Raw genomic sequence first — 12,533 nt, 5'->3', positions numbered from 1 at the left:
GAAAATTATATATTTCTTTTCTTTAAGTTATACCTTCTATTAATTTTATTTCCTTCCCAGAAGATGCAAAGAAAAAGCAGAATAATTTCACATTCATCAGTTAAAAAAATCATTCTAGAGTTCTGTGTGACATCATGTGCACATTCTCCATAGGAATCTTTGTTTTGCTGGATTGAGGCTCATTCACCGTGATTCTCAAATGATGAAAGCTCTTTTCTGGGAGATGGGGCTAAATGGTCCTACCTAGAAAAGTCGTGTGATTTCTGGTGGAGGCACAAGCTCTCCTAAGGGCCAGTCGCGTATCTGGCAAGAAAATGGGACTATTGTCCTAACTGGAGAGAGAGAGAATTCAGAGTTGAGTTATTTACTTTAAAATTTTAGTCATTGGTAAAGCTAAACCTTATTGTATGTATCTGTCTGAAATTCACACAAAAAAAGTTGACATTTATTTGAATATATATCACTTTAATGGGTATACTGAGAAAAATTTAATTATGTTCAGGAGAAACACAGTGTGTAAGAGCCTAAGTAGCCCTGGAATTTCCTTGAATGTGTAAGCTGAGACTGTATCTTTGTGTTGCGTCCTGAGCTTGTTCCAATCTGAATGATGGCTTCCTTCCACTTGTTTTAGTGGATTGAATACTTCAGGCTCAGGTATAAAAGCTGTTTAAAACAAGTTTCATCTTGATTTTTGGATCTATTTTCTAAGTCTTTTTCACACAGCCCAATTCTTCCTTTTTTTCCGCTTTAGCCCTCTATGTTAATTCAACATTTGGGTTCCCACAGGATCATCTCTTCTTTTTAATTTGATCCATTTCTGCTCCCCTTCACTCTTTGTTCTATTTTGCTGTCTTAATCTTAATAAATATTTTTTATGTCTTCTAGCTTTTATTGAGTTAACAAGTAACTGAGTGCTCCCCGTATGCCTGGAACTGTACATGTGAGGGGACACAAATGAATAACACAGACACCTGCTGCTCTCATGGCATTTATAGTCTAGCAGGAAAGACATGTTTTAAATGAAAAGCTGAAAAAATATATGTATATATATTAGTGTTAAGTCCCAGGAAGGAGAAGTAGTAGTAGGATCAATGATCCCTTTTTAAAGGGAGAGCTTTATCTAGTCTGGAGAATCTAGAGGCTTCTTTCAAGAATGATGTTGGCTATTCCCTGAAGGGATAACAACTAGTGGTTGCTCCTGGGTGGCTCAGTTGGTTAAGCATTGGACTCTTGATTTCCACTCATGTCCTGATCTCATGTTGGGCTCCGTGCTTAGTAGGGAGTCTTCTGGAGATTTTCTCCCTCTGCCTCTGCCCCTTGCCCTGCTTGCTCTCTCTCTAAAATAAAAAAATAAAAAATAAAATAAATCTTAAAAAGAAAGAAAAGAAAAAAGAGTGGTTTTATAGGTGAGAGAAGCAAGTTAAATTAGGAGGCAGTCCAAGTAAGGAGGAATAGTGAGGGAGGCCCCAAGCAGGGAGAAGCATGACCTATTTAAGGGACTAAAAGAATGCCCTATTTCTTCTCTGCAGTTCAGGCAGTTGACATCTCTGTTGTCCTCCAGTAACACAGGTCAGGGAACATTTTTTCCCTAGCAATATCACTTTTAATTGGTACGTGTCACATCTGCTTGCTCCATGCAATCCCCATAAGACTTCCCCATACACGTGTAAAATTACCCAGGACTCTTGTTTACTAGAAATAAGGAAACTGATTCCTCTCAGGGTATCTTCCCAAGAGAGAAAGTATCCCTCATTGGAAGGGATGAGATAAACATTTTTTCATTATATGAACTAGTTCTAGGTGGTGATGAGGCACATACATGTTACTGCTGGTGAACAGGATCTTAGTTCATGGTCCCAGATCCCTCTCTTCTTGTTGGGGAAGAGAAGTATGGGTTACCACTGAAGCTCAAGTAGAGCCCAGTATGAATGAATCCTTAAATTCTCAAGTAGACAGTGCAGACCCAGGGTCTTATAGAGGCCACCACCTGAGTGTTATTGGTGAAAATACTAGAGGCTGCTAAAGGCGCTTGGATGTTTGGGGCTCCTGGGTGGCTCAGTTGGTTTAGCATGGACTCTTGATTTCAGTTAGGTCATGATCTCAGGGTTGTAAGATCAAGCCCCGAGTCAGGCTCTTTGCTGGGTGTAGAGGTTACTTAAGATTCTCTATTTCCTTCTCCCTCTGCCCCTCCCACATCATGCCCTTCCCCTGCCCCCACTCTCTCGCTGTCTCTTTATTTTTTTTTAATTTTTATTTTTTTAAATTTTTATTTATTTATGATAGTCACAGAGAGAGAGAGAGAGGCAGAGACACAGGCGGAGGAAGAAGCAGGCTCCATGCACCGGGAGCCCGATGTGGGATTCGATCCCGGGTCTCCAGGATCGCGCCCTGGGCCAAAGGCAGGTGCCAAACCGCTGCGCCACCCAGGGATCCCCTCGCTGTCTCTTTAAAAAAAAAAAAAAAAAAGATGCTCTGGATTTTCTCTATGGATCCAGCCTGCTGAGCCAGGAGAAAATCCCCAGAGAATGTGGAGAAGGCTGGCCTGGCCAATCCCTGGGAGAGCTTGCCAACAGTGGACATCAATACTGTTTGGTCTGAACTGCTCCTCTTCCAGCCTGAGAGAGGGAGGCCTAATCTTTCTCATATTTCCAGAAACCAGAGAGCCAAGGTTCACTCCTCTGCCTCTCTCATTGCCTGACAACCCCATAAGCCTGATCTGAAAGGAAGCACAATGTAAGAACATACAGCACCCTGAAGGCAGGTATAATAGAAGAAACTGAAGATTAAAATAACACCAACAAAAGTTAAACTTGAAGGGTTGAAAGAAAATATTACAAAGAAATGTTTGGAAAACATCCAGAGTTTTGAAGAACAAAACCTTGATATGTAAAACATAAAATAGTGCTAAAAATCCAAATAAGAATCATAAAGAATTTAAAAACAAAAAAGAAAAATAGAAGATAAAACTGAGAGGTAAGAGATACAGAGGAGAGATTAGAGAAAAAAATATGTGAACAGTAGTCTCATTGCTGGCATATGAAAATGTAATTATGGTAATGGAGTTACAAAAATGTAAACATTGAAGCAAAAAATTGAAAATAAATTTCCTTGAACAGAAGAAAGACCTTAGTTTTCAGACTGAAATAGCTTAGTTAAAAAAAAAAAGAAGAGATACAAACTAAGACAGTCACGTGTGTGAATTATCTGATTTCCAAGAATAAAGAAAAGCTTCAAGATAGTTTGTGTATGAAGAAATAAATACTCAGAGTGGCATGGAAGTTAATTGTAAAATTTGGAAAGTGGAACAGCATGTACATATAGAGAAGAAAGAACAATGAGCCAATATTTTGGTGCTTGGCTAAGCTATCATTCATATTAAGTGGAAAAGGGACACTTCCTGGCTGTGCAGTATGTGTTTTTTGAGGAAATTACCCAAGGAGATACTCCAGCCAAAAAGAAATAGATCAAAGATCTCAACATGGAGAACGCAAAGTGTGTAACTAAGATGTTTTTCAAAAAAGAGTTTTTATTTTTCCCTCCTGTAGCAGGCCAGACTTTGTTCTATTTTATTTGAACTGTTCTTGTATGGGGAGATCCCTGGGTGGCTCAGTGGTTTAGTGCCCGCCTTCGGCTCAAGGCGTGATCCTGGAGACCCAGGATCGAGTCCCACATCAGGCTCCCTGCATGGAGTCTGCTTCTCCCTCTGCCTGTGTCTCTGCCTCTCTCTCTCTCTCTCTCTCTCTCTCTCTCTGTCTGTCTCATGAATAAATAAATAAAATCCTTTAAAAAAATATTAAAAAAAAAACTGTTCTTGTACCAAATTGATAAAAGATGTCTTATGGTAACGTAAAATCTTTATTTTTGTACATTAAGAACATAGTTTTGAATATCTCTTTAAGAGATTAAAATTATCTTAACATGGGATCCCTGGGTGGCGCAGCGGTTTGGCGCCTGCCTTTGGCCCAGGGCGCGATCCTGGAGACCCGGGATCGAATCCCACATCGGGCTCCCGGTGCATGGAGCCTGCTTCTCCCTCTGCCTGTGTCTCTGCCTCTCTCCATCTCTCTGTGACTATCATAAATAAATAAAAAAAAATTAAAAAAAAAATAAAATAAAATAAAATTATCTTAACACTAAAAAGAGTCCCCTGATTAAACTAGGCTTAAATATTTTATGTATGATGTATGATTGGAGTGGAGCACCTGGGTGTATTATGTATGATGTATGATTGGAGTGGAGCACCTGGGTGGCTCCGTCGGTTAAGCACCTGACTCTTGATTTCTGCTCAGGTCATAATCCAAGGTTGTAAGATCGAGCCCTGCTTCAAGCCCTGAGTTGGGTTCCCGCTGTGCGTGGAGCCTACTTAAGATCCTCTCTCTCTCCCTCTCTGTCCCTCTCCTCCCTAAAAATAAAGGAAAGAAAGTAATGTTTCTGTTAAGTTCCAAAAGGGTATTCTTTTTTTCTTCTTCCCATAAGTGATTTTAATTCCATGATGTGTAACTTATGGGGTAAAGTGCTGGTCAAGAATAAACAACAGACTGTACATTTTTTTTTCTGTTCTTCATCTTTTTGTTCATTTATGTTTTCATTTCGAGTTCAGTGAAATCCCATTCTGAACACATACACACACACATCCTTTTCTCAGTGCTGTACTTTGAAAAGCACTGGAGTGGAACATCTCAGCCTATTATGTAATATGGTTAGAAATAAATAGCAAAAACAGTATTTAAATGGTACTTTGCCCATGGAAATTTGAAATCTCTTTTCTTAAGTAACATAGAGCCAAGGAAAACTTTGAAACATAATTTGATAGTGTCTAAAAAATACAGAAACCAACTATAATTCTGTAAAAACAGTACTTAGAGGAAAATGATGAATGTTTATTAATAAGAAAAAGGAGAGAAGCATAATAAACTTCCCAGCCAAAACGTACAAGGACATACAAATTATTAAAACTGACAAATAATAAAAAGTAAAATTGATAAACTAAATGTCTTTTAAAAATACCCAAGAATTAGTATTCTACCCATGTTTCACTGGGTATATATACAGTGAGATATATAGTGAGAGAGAGGTGAAAATTAGAACTGTTTTAACTTTTTATTTTTAAACAATTTCAAACTTAAAGTTATAAAAACAACACAAAAACCTGTACACCCTTTAAGACTTTATTTTATTTTTAAGTAATCTCTGTACCCTACCTGAGGCTTGAGTGTACAAACCCAAGATCAAGTCACATGCTCTGACAACTAAGCCAGCCAAACTGCTCCTCCAAATTTGCTAATTTTTAACATTTTACCATGATTGTGTTATCTACCTACCATCTATCCTGTACTGCAGGACAGATAAATACCTGTATAATTTTCTGAGCTCTTTTAAGAATGGATTACATGCATCATGCTTCTTTCCCTGTAGTATTTCATGGTGTATTTCCTAGGAACAAGAACACTCTCGTACTTATCTGAAGTATGGTTATTAACTTGAGAAGAGTTAACATTGAATACAATATTCTTTACCATATTTATAGTCCATATTCTCATTTTGTCAGATGTACCAGTAATGTCCTTCATGGCAATTCTTCCCCATTATAAGATCCAGACCATTGTTGCTTATTGTATAATTTCCTTTAATCTGGAATCCCTTCTTCAGCTTTGTTTTTCATGCTGTTGACATTTTTGAAAGCCATAGGCCAGCTATTGTCTAGAATATCCTTCAGTTTACGTTCTTGTGACTATGTCCATGTTATGTAGTTTTGGCTGAAACCATACATAAATGGTAACTGTATCCTTCTCAGAATGTATACCTGGAGTTGCAGGGTGTCCATTAGTCCCATTACTCCTCTGTATTAATTAACATTCTATTGTGTATTGAAGAGCTTTCCTTTCACCGTTTTTATTTACATATTATCACTATAAACTCATTATTTATTTCATTCTATAGGTCTTACTTATTTTCTTTTTTTTTTTTTTTCTTACTTATTTTCATGTTCAGTTTGTCAAGAATTTAACCAGTGCAAATCTCCTCAGACTGTCTTCTGTGTCTTTTAAATGTCCATATCTTTCTTCTTCCTCTTTCTTATAATTCTTTCTTCTTCTCTTTCTTAGTTTCTGGCATAAGACGTTTTAAGCTCATCTTGTGTTTTTCCTACTCGTCCCCTGAAATTAGCCACTTGCCCAGTGAGCCCTAACTCATATGAATGGGAAATGGTATTTAAAAATAATGACTGTTATGGTGTCTGGCTGGCTCAGTTGGTAGGGCGTGTGACTCTTGATCTCAGGGTCATGAGTTCAAGCCTCACATTGGGTGTGGAGCCTACTTTAAAAAATAATAAAATTCAAAATAAATCAATAAAAATAAAAACAGTGGTTGGCAGCAGGTTTCGGCAGAGCTAGAAGTGTGTGTGTATATGTGTTAAAAACAAATCTTTTTTTTTTTAAGATTTTTAATTTATTTATTCATGAGAGACACAGGGAGAGAGAAAGAGAGAGGCAGAGACACAGGCAGAGGGAGAAGCAGGCTCCATTCAGGGAGCCTGCTGTGGGACTCGATCCTGGATCTCCGGGATCACTCCCTGAGCTGAAGGTAGGCGCCAAACCGCTGAGCCACCCAGGGATCCCCAAAAACAAATCTTTTAAATTATTTTATTTATTTATTTATTTATTTGAGAGGGGGTAAGGGGAGCAGAGGGAGAGGGACAAGCAGACCCCATGCTGTGCTTGGAGCCCAACGCAAGGTTCAGTCTCATGACCCTCAGATCATGACCTGAGCCAAAATCAAGAGTTGACGCTTAACCGATTGAGCCACACAGGCACCCGAGTGTGTAAAAATTTTTTGAAATTATATTGTATCTCCAGTCCCAGTTTAGCTCCTAAGCATCTTTGCTTATCTTTTTATGTTCTTTGTTTTTACATCCCTTTTTCCACATTGAGAACCCTGGCTCCTGACAATGTTAATATTATGTATTCATTTACTCAATCTGTGTAAAATACACACAAAAGAGGGGCACCTGGGTGGCTCAGTGGTTGAGCATCTGCCTTTGGCTCAGGTCATGATCCTGGGGTCCTCTGATCGAATCCTGCATCAGGCTCTCCACAGGAAGCCTGCTTTTTCCCTCTGCCTATGTCTCTGCCTCTCTGTGTGTGTGTCTCATGAATACGTAAGTAAAATCTTTTAAAATATATATATATATATGTATATATACATATATACACACACAGAAGAGTTTCAGAATTACTAGTCCCATCCCACTTCATCAAACAATATTTACTCAAGATCATTTGCAGGTTTTTTCCGTTTATATCAAGGGTATATGGCCAAAGCACACTATTCAAAAGTTACTTCTATTAGTTCTTCTTCTCCCTTCAATGATTTTAGTAATTTGAAATAGAATCGAGTTCATTTGTTTTCTGTTACCATTCAGTTTAAGTTTTCCCCCTCTCTGCATTCTTTTTAAAAACATTATCTAATTATTTTTAATGTGAAATTGTTACTTGATTCCCAAAGTTGAAACCATGAAAAAGGATATACTCAGAGAAGTTGATTTCTCTCCCCTCCCCTTCATCCTGTCTCTCTATATCTTGTAATCACTTCATTAGTTTTTGGTTTGTCCTTTGTATTTCTTTTTGCAAAAACATTTAGGATACATGTATGTTTTATTATATTCCCTACTTTCTTACATAAAATAATGTACACTCTTTCATACTTTGCCATTTTCACTTAAAAGGATATCCTGGGAATTACTTCCCATCAGTTCACAGACATCTTCCTTCTTTTCATAGTATATGTTTTTCATTTTTTTAGCAGTCTCCTTTGCAGAGTATAAGGTTTTAAATTAGTAAAGTTTAATTTATCACCTTTTTGTTTTATGAATTATGCTTTGGGTATTGTATCTAAGAACTCTTGGCCAAACCAGTCACACAGATTTTTCTCCCATGGTTTCTTTTAAAAGTTTTATAGTTTATGTTTTACATTTAGATGTATAACAGTTTTGAATAAATTTTCTTATAAGCTGTGAAGTTTAGGTCAAGGTTTTGTTTTTGTTTTTTGCATATAAATTAACATTTCTTTTATTTGTTTGTTAACAACAAATTATCATTATCTTAATTCTCCTTCACCGGAGACTGTCTTTATTTCTGAAGGATATTTTTGCTAGGATATATATATAGGTTGACATTTCTTTTCTTTTAGTACTTAAAAAGATGTTCCACTTCATAGTTTTGATGAGAAACCCACAGTTATTTTAATGTTTGTTCCACAATATATAATCTACCTGCTTTCAGAACTTCTACTTTGCCTTCAGGTTTTAACTTTCAATTTTATTATGATGTGCCTGGGCATCAGTTTCTTTGTGTTTATCCAGTTTGGGATGTTCTGAAGTTCTTGAATCTATAGATTTATACCTTTCATCTGCTATGGGATGTTTACAGTCACTTTTTTTTTTTCTTCAGATAGTTTTTCTGCACTGCATTCTTTGTCTTTTCCTTCTGGGATTCAAATCACAGAAATGTTAGGTCTTTTCTCATTGTCTCATAGATCCATGAAGTCCTGTTCTCTCTCTCTCTCTCTCTCTCTCTCTCTCTCTTTCTCTCTCTCTGTCTCTCTCTTTTTTCAATGCCTTTTCTCCTTCTTGTTCAGGTAGACTGAAAAAAATCCCAAAAGCAAAAGTCAGAGTTATCTCCTCACTTTTAGTCCTATAGAGCCTCCTCTGAGTCCCACTTCTCAGACCAGAAAGAAGGTTCTTCTGTAGAAGCTCTTCATATTTGTACCCAATGTACAGACCCAGGTGTCCAGTTTTAAGCTTTCCCGAATCCAAGCCAGGAGATATCAGAGGAAATAAAAACAGGAAACTCACCACTGATTTGGTGTTAACTTAGAGTTTCGTGACCAGCCTTATTCTTGTGAGTCCTCAGATAGCTTTTTGGTGCATTTCATCCAGGATTCTTAGCTGTATTCAGTGGGGGAGACAGAGTGAAGTCTTCTTAAACTCTCAAAGACTTTCCATCAATAAGCTCATTTGAGAACAGTTTAAGTGGAAGATTATTTAGAGACATTTTTCAAGCAAGTATGGAATAACCAGTGAAGAATGTAAATAAACTAGGTTCTTTCCCCCCCCATTTCTTTGCCTATTACCAAAAACTTTCCTCAAACCAGCCATCTCATATGTTTTCCAAATTTTGAATTTAAAATGTAGACATTTAGGGGCACCTGGGTGGCTCAGTTGGTTAAGTGTCTGCCTTCCATTCAGGTCATGATCCTAGTGTCCTGGGATCGAGTCCCGCATCAGGCTCCCTGCTCACTGGGGAGTCTGTTTCTCCCTCTACCCCTCCCCACTGCTTGTGATCTCTCTCTCTCATGCGCTCTGTCTCTCTCAAATAAATAAAATCCTTTTTTAAAAAATGTAGACATTTGGACATGATTTTTTAAAACCTACAGATTTCAAAACGAATATATTTTTTTAAGTTTTTTTTTTAAGATTTTATTTGCAAGAGCATGTGAGTAGGGGGAGGGGCAGAGGGAAAGTGAGAGAATCTTTTTTTTTTTTTTTTTAAGATTTTATTTATTTATTTATGAGTGACACAGAGAGGCAGAGACATAGGCAGAGGGAGAAACACGCTCCCTGCAGGGAGCCCAGTGCGGGACTTGATCCCGGGACTCCAGGATCACAACCTGAGCCCAAGGCAGATGCTCAACCGCTGAGCCACCTAGGTGCCCCTGATCATTCATTGTGAATAAAATTTGTAGTTGTGGGTTGCCTGGGTGGCTCAGCAGTTGAGCGTCTGACTTTGGCTCAGGGTGTAATCCCAGAGTCTCAGGATCAAATCCCACATTGGGCTCCCTGCATGGAGCCTGCTTCCCCCGCTGCCTATCTCTCTGCCTCTCTCTCTCTCTCTCTCTCTCTCTCTCTCTCATGAATAAATAAATAAAATCTTTTGAAAAATTTTGTAGTTGTTATTGAACAATCCTTATTAACTTGAGTTTTAACATAGGTGTTCTTTAAACTTCATGTCTTTAATCAATTTTTCATTATAAGAATAACAAAACATAAAATTAAACTAAACCAATTAACTTAAGGCTGCACAAAGACATCAGTATTTATTATGACTGATTCTTGAAGTTTTTCATCTGATCTATGCTGTCTGTCCTACATGCTTATTCAGGAGTCACTTCACAAACAAGGATATCCAAATGGTCAATGAAAAGAATTGCAGCTTCATTAGTTAATAGAGAAAACTATATCAAACCATCATGCAATACCACCAAAATAGCTAAAATGAAAAACATAGTATCAATTACTGGCAAGAATATGGCATAACTGGAATTTTCATACTGTTGTCAGGAGCCTTAGTTTGGTACAACTACTTTGGAAAATGATTTAGCAGTATCTATTTGTAGACCTTAGGACCAGCAGCTCCATCCCTTGGAATATATAAAACAGAAACATACACATATGTTCATCAAAAAGAATGTCTATGGGTGTTCAAAGTGGCCTATTTAAATTAGCCAGAAACTAGAAACCAAATGCCTATCAGCTTTAGAATAGTTTAATAAATTGCATATTGTCACACAGTGGAATATTATACAGGGCTAAGAAAGAAGTGCAACTACTTATAATAACATGAATGAATTTCACAAGCGTTATGTTAAGCGAAGTTTGTATTTTGATCTGGATATTGGTTATGTGGGTGTATTCACACTGAAAATTCATCCCTGTTATACATTTGGGGTTTGTGTAGTTTTCTATATGTAATATACTCCTGTAAAAATAGTATATTAAATTAATTAGATCTTTTCTTGTTTGTTTCTTAAAGATTGACTTTTAGTATATCTACTTATTACTGACCCCATATTGAATTCATTAGATGGAGTCGTTTTTCAGTTGACTCAGTAGATGATCTTTCATCAGAAGACTAGGATTAGTGTCATCTTCAGGAGAATAACTTATTTTAATGCCAGAAAACACACAGAATTAGTTTTTAAACAGTCCAAATCTCTTTATGTATTTTTAAGGCTTTATCTATTTGAGAGAGATAGAGACAGAGCATACATGCATGCACAGGGATAGGGGCAGGAGAGAGGGAGAGGGAGTCTCAAGCAGATCCCTGCTGAGCATGCAGCCCAGTGGCAGGGCTTGATCCCATAACCCTGAGATCATGAGCTGAAATCAAAGTCAGATGCTCAACCATCTGAACCACCCAGGTGCCCTGTAAATAGCATCTTTTAAGCATCTTTAAAGAAAAAAGTAAGGTGTGCTACATACAGAGCCCACTGAAGACATTCCATGGGCCCCTGAAGCTTTGCAGTGTGGGTGGCCAGGTGGTACTACAGGTTGGCTTTTGTGTTGACCCTTTCACACTGTACTTGTAATAAATGTGGATGCAGGTAAACACTAGTCGTATAACATAATTCTCTACCACTCCTCAGCCCCTCTGTTTTGTTTTAGGGTTTAAAAAAAATATTATTACTTGTTTTCGTTTTTACAGATCTTTTCACAGATGCTGCTGAGACTGAAAAAATGGCCAAAAGTTTAGAAGATTCTGAAGGAGTCTGTTTTGTTCCATCTTTTAGTGGATTGCAGGTATTTTTTTTTTCATTTTAATTTTTTTTTAGTCATTGGCAACTACCGACATTTCTCACCTTGTACCCACACTCAAAATTATGTACCTGCTACTGCCTTACCTGAAAATTTGGGCAGCAAGCAGTATGAAGGTGAAGATACATTCCAGGGCTGGGGAGTAATGACCTAGCACAAATTCCATGAGAAAGCACAGCAAATTCAGCCTAGAGCTCCACCCCTGTGGAAATGAGAAGTTGGCAGGTGTAGTGTACATAAGACCTAGCCTTACTTTATCATAACCAAAAAAATAGCCATTTCCCAGTGAGGGGGAAATATATCTGTATATTGGCATTTTTTAATTAGAGGAAGTGTCCCATTGAGAATTAGAAAATGTTAGGATTACACACACACACACACACTGGTATATTTTGCAGTTATTTATAAGTTTGGTTAACTGTTGTGGTGGGTGAAGTATTGGTTACTTTGCCTAATCAAAAAGTGAACCTGGTAAGAGAGTTGGCTTTGTAATATTTAACTTAGTATTTAATTGAGAGATCTGTGTTACTGCTTTTGATTTTAACATGTTGTTACAAAGATTTTTAAAAAACTTTTCAGGTGTATTATTATAAACAAAATTCTTTTTTTTTTTTTTTGGAAAGCTTATACTGTCCCTTTAATCCTCCTCTAAATATGTTTCCTTTAAAAAAATAAAAATTTCTCTTACTTCTAGCCCATCTCGTATTCAGCCAATCAGTTTAAAAAGCCCTAAGCTTGAAAGTTTGGATAATATCATGTAGAAGCTGGTGAAAAAGGATTAGATCAGGATGTTTCAAATCTCTAAAAATAGGATATTTCCAATCTAGACTTTCAATTGGCAATATTTTAATATCTGTAATGATTTCCTTCTTTACCCTAAAAGACTAAAAGTTTATCAACTGCATGATAGAGATCACACTGTGTCCTCTTTAGAATGATGTGA

The 12,533-nt window shown here is 37.3% G+C and overlaps 1 protein-coding gene across 2 annotated transcripts in view; it reads left to right on the top strand.

Moving 5' to 3' along the window:
* The window catches only part of GK5 (glycerol kinase 5), a 69,336-nt gene that overhangs the window by 45,773 nt on the left and 11,030 nt on the right, over window positions 1-12,533 (top strand). For both annotated transcript variants that reach the window (XM_041733808.1, XM_041733809.1), the window contains one exon: window positions 11,481-11,575. In XM_041733808.1, coding sequence (XP_041589742.1) covers window positions 11,481-11,575 — 95 coding nt within the window. The remainder of the gene's footprint in view (window positions 1-11,480; window positions 11,576-12,533) is intronic.

The sequence above is a fragment of the Vulpes lagopus genome, chromosome 19 (assembly GCF_018345385.1).
Source record: "Vulpes lagopus strain Blue_001 chromosome 19, ASM1834538v1, whole genome shotgun sequence".
Classification (NCBI taxonomy): Eukaryota; Metazoa; Chordata; class Mammalia; order Carnivora; family Canidae; genus Vulpes; species Vulpes lagopus.
Note: the sequence above shows the minus strand (reverse complement) of the source record. Positions and strands in the feature narration are given on the sequence as shown.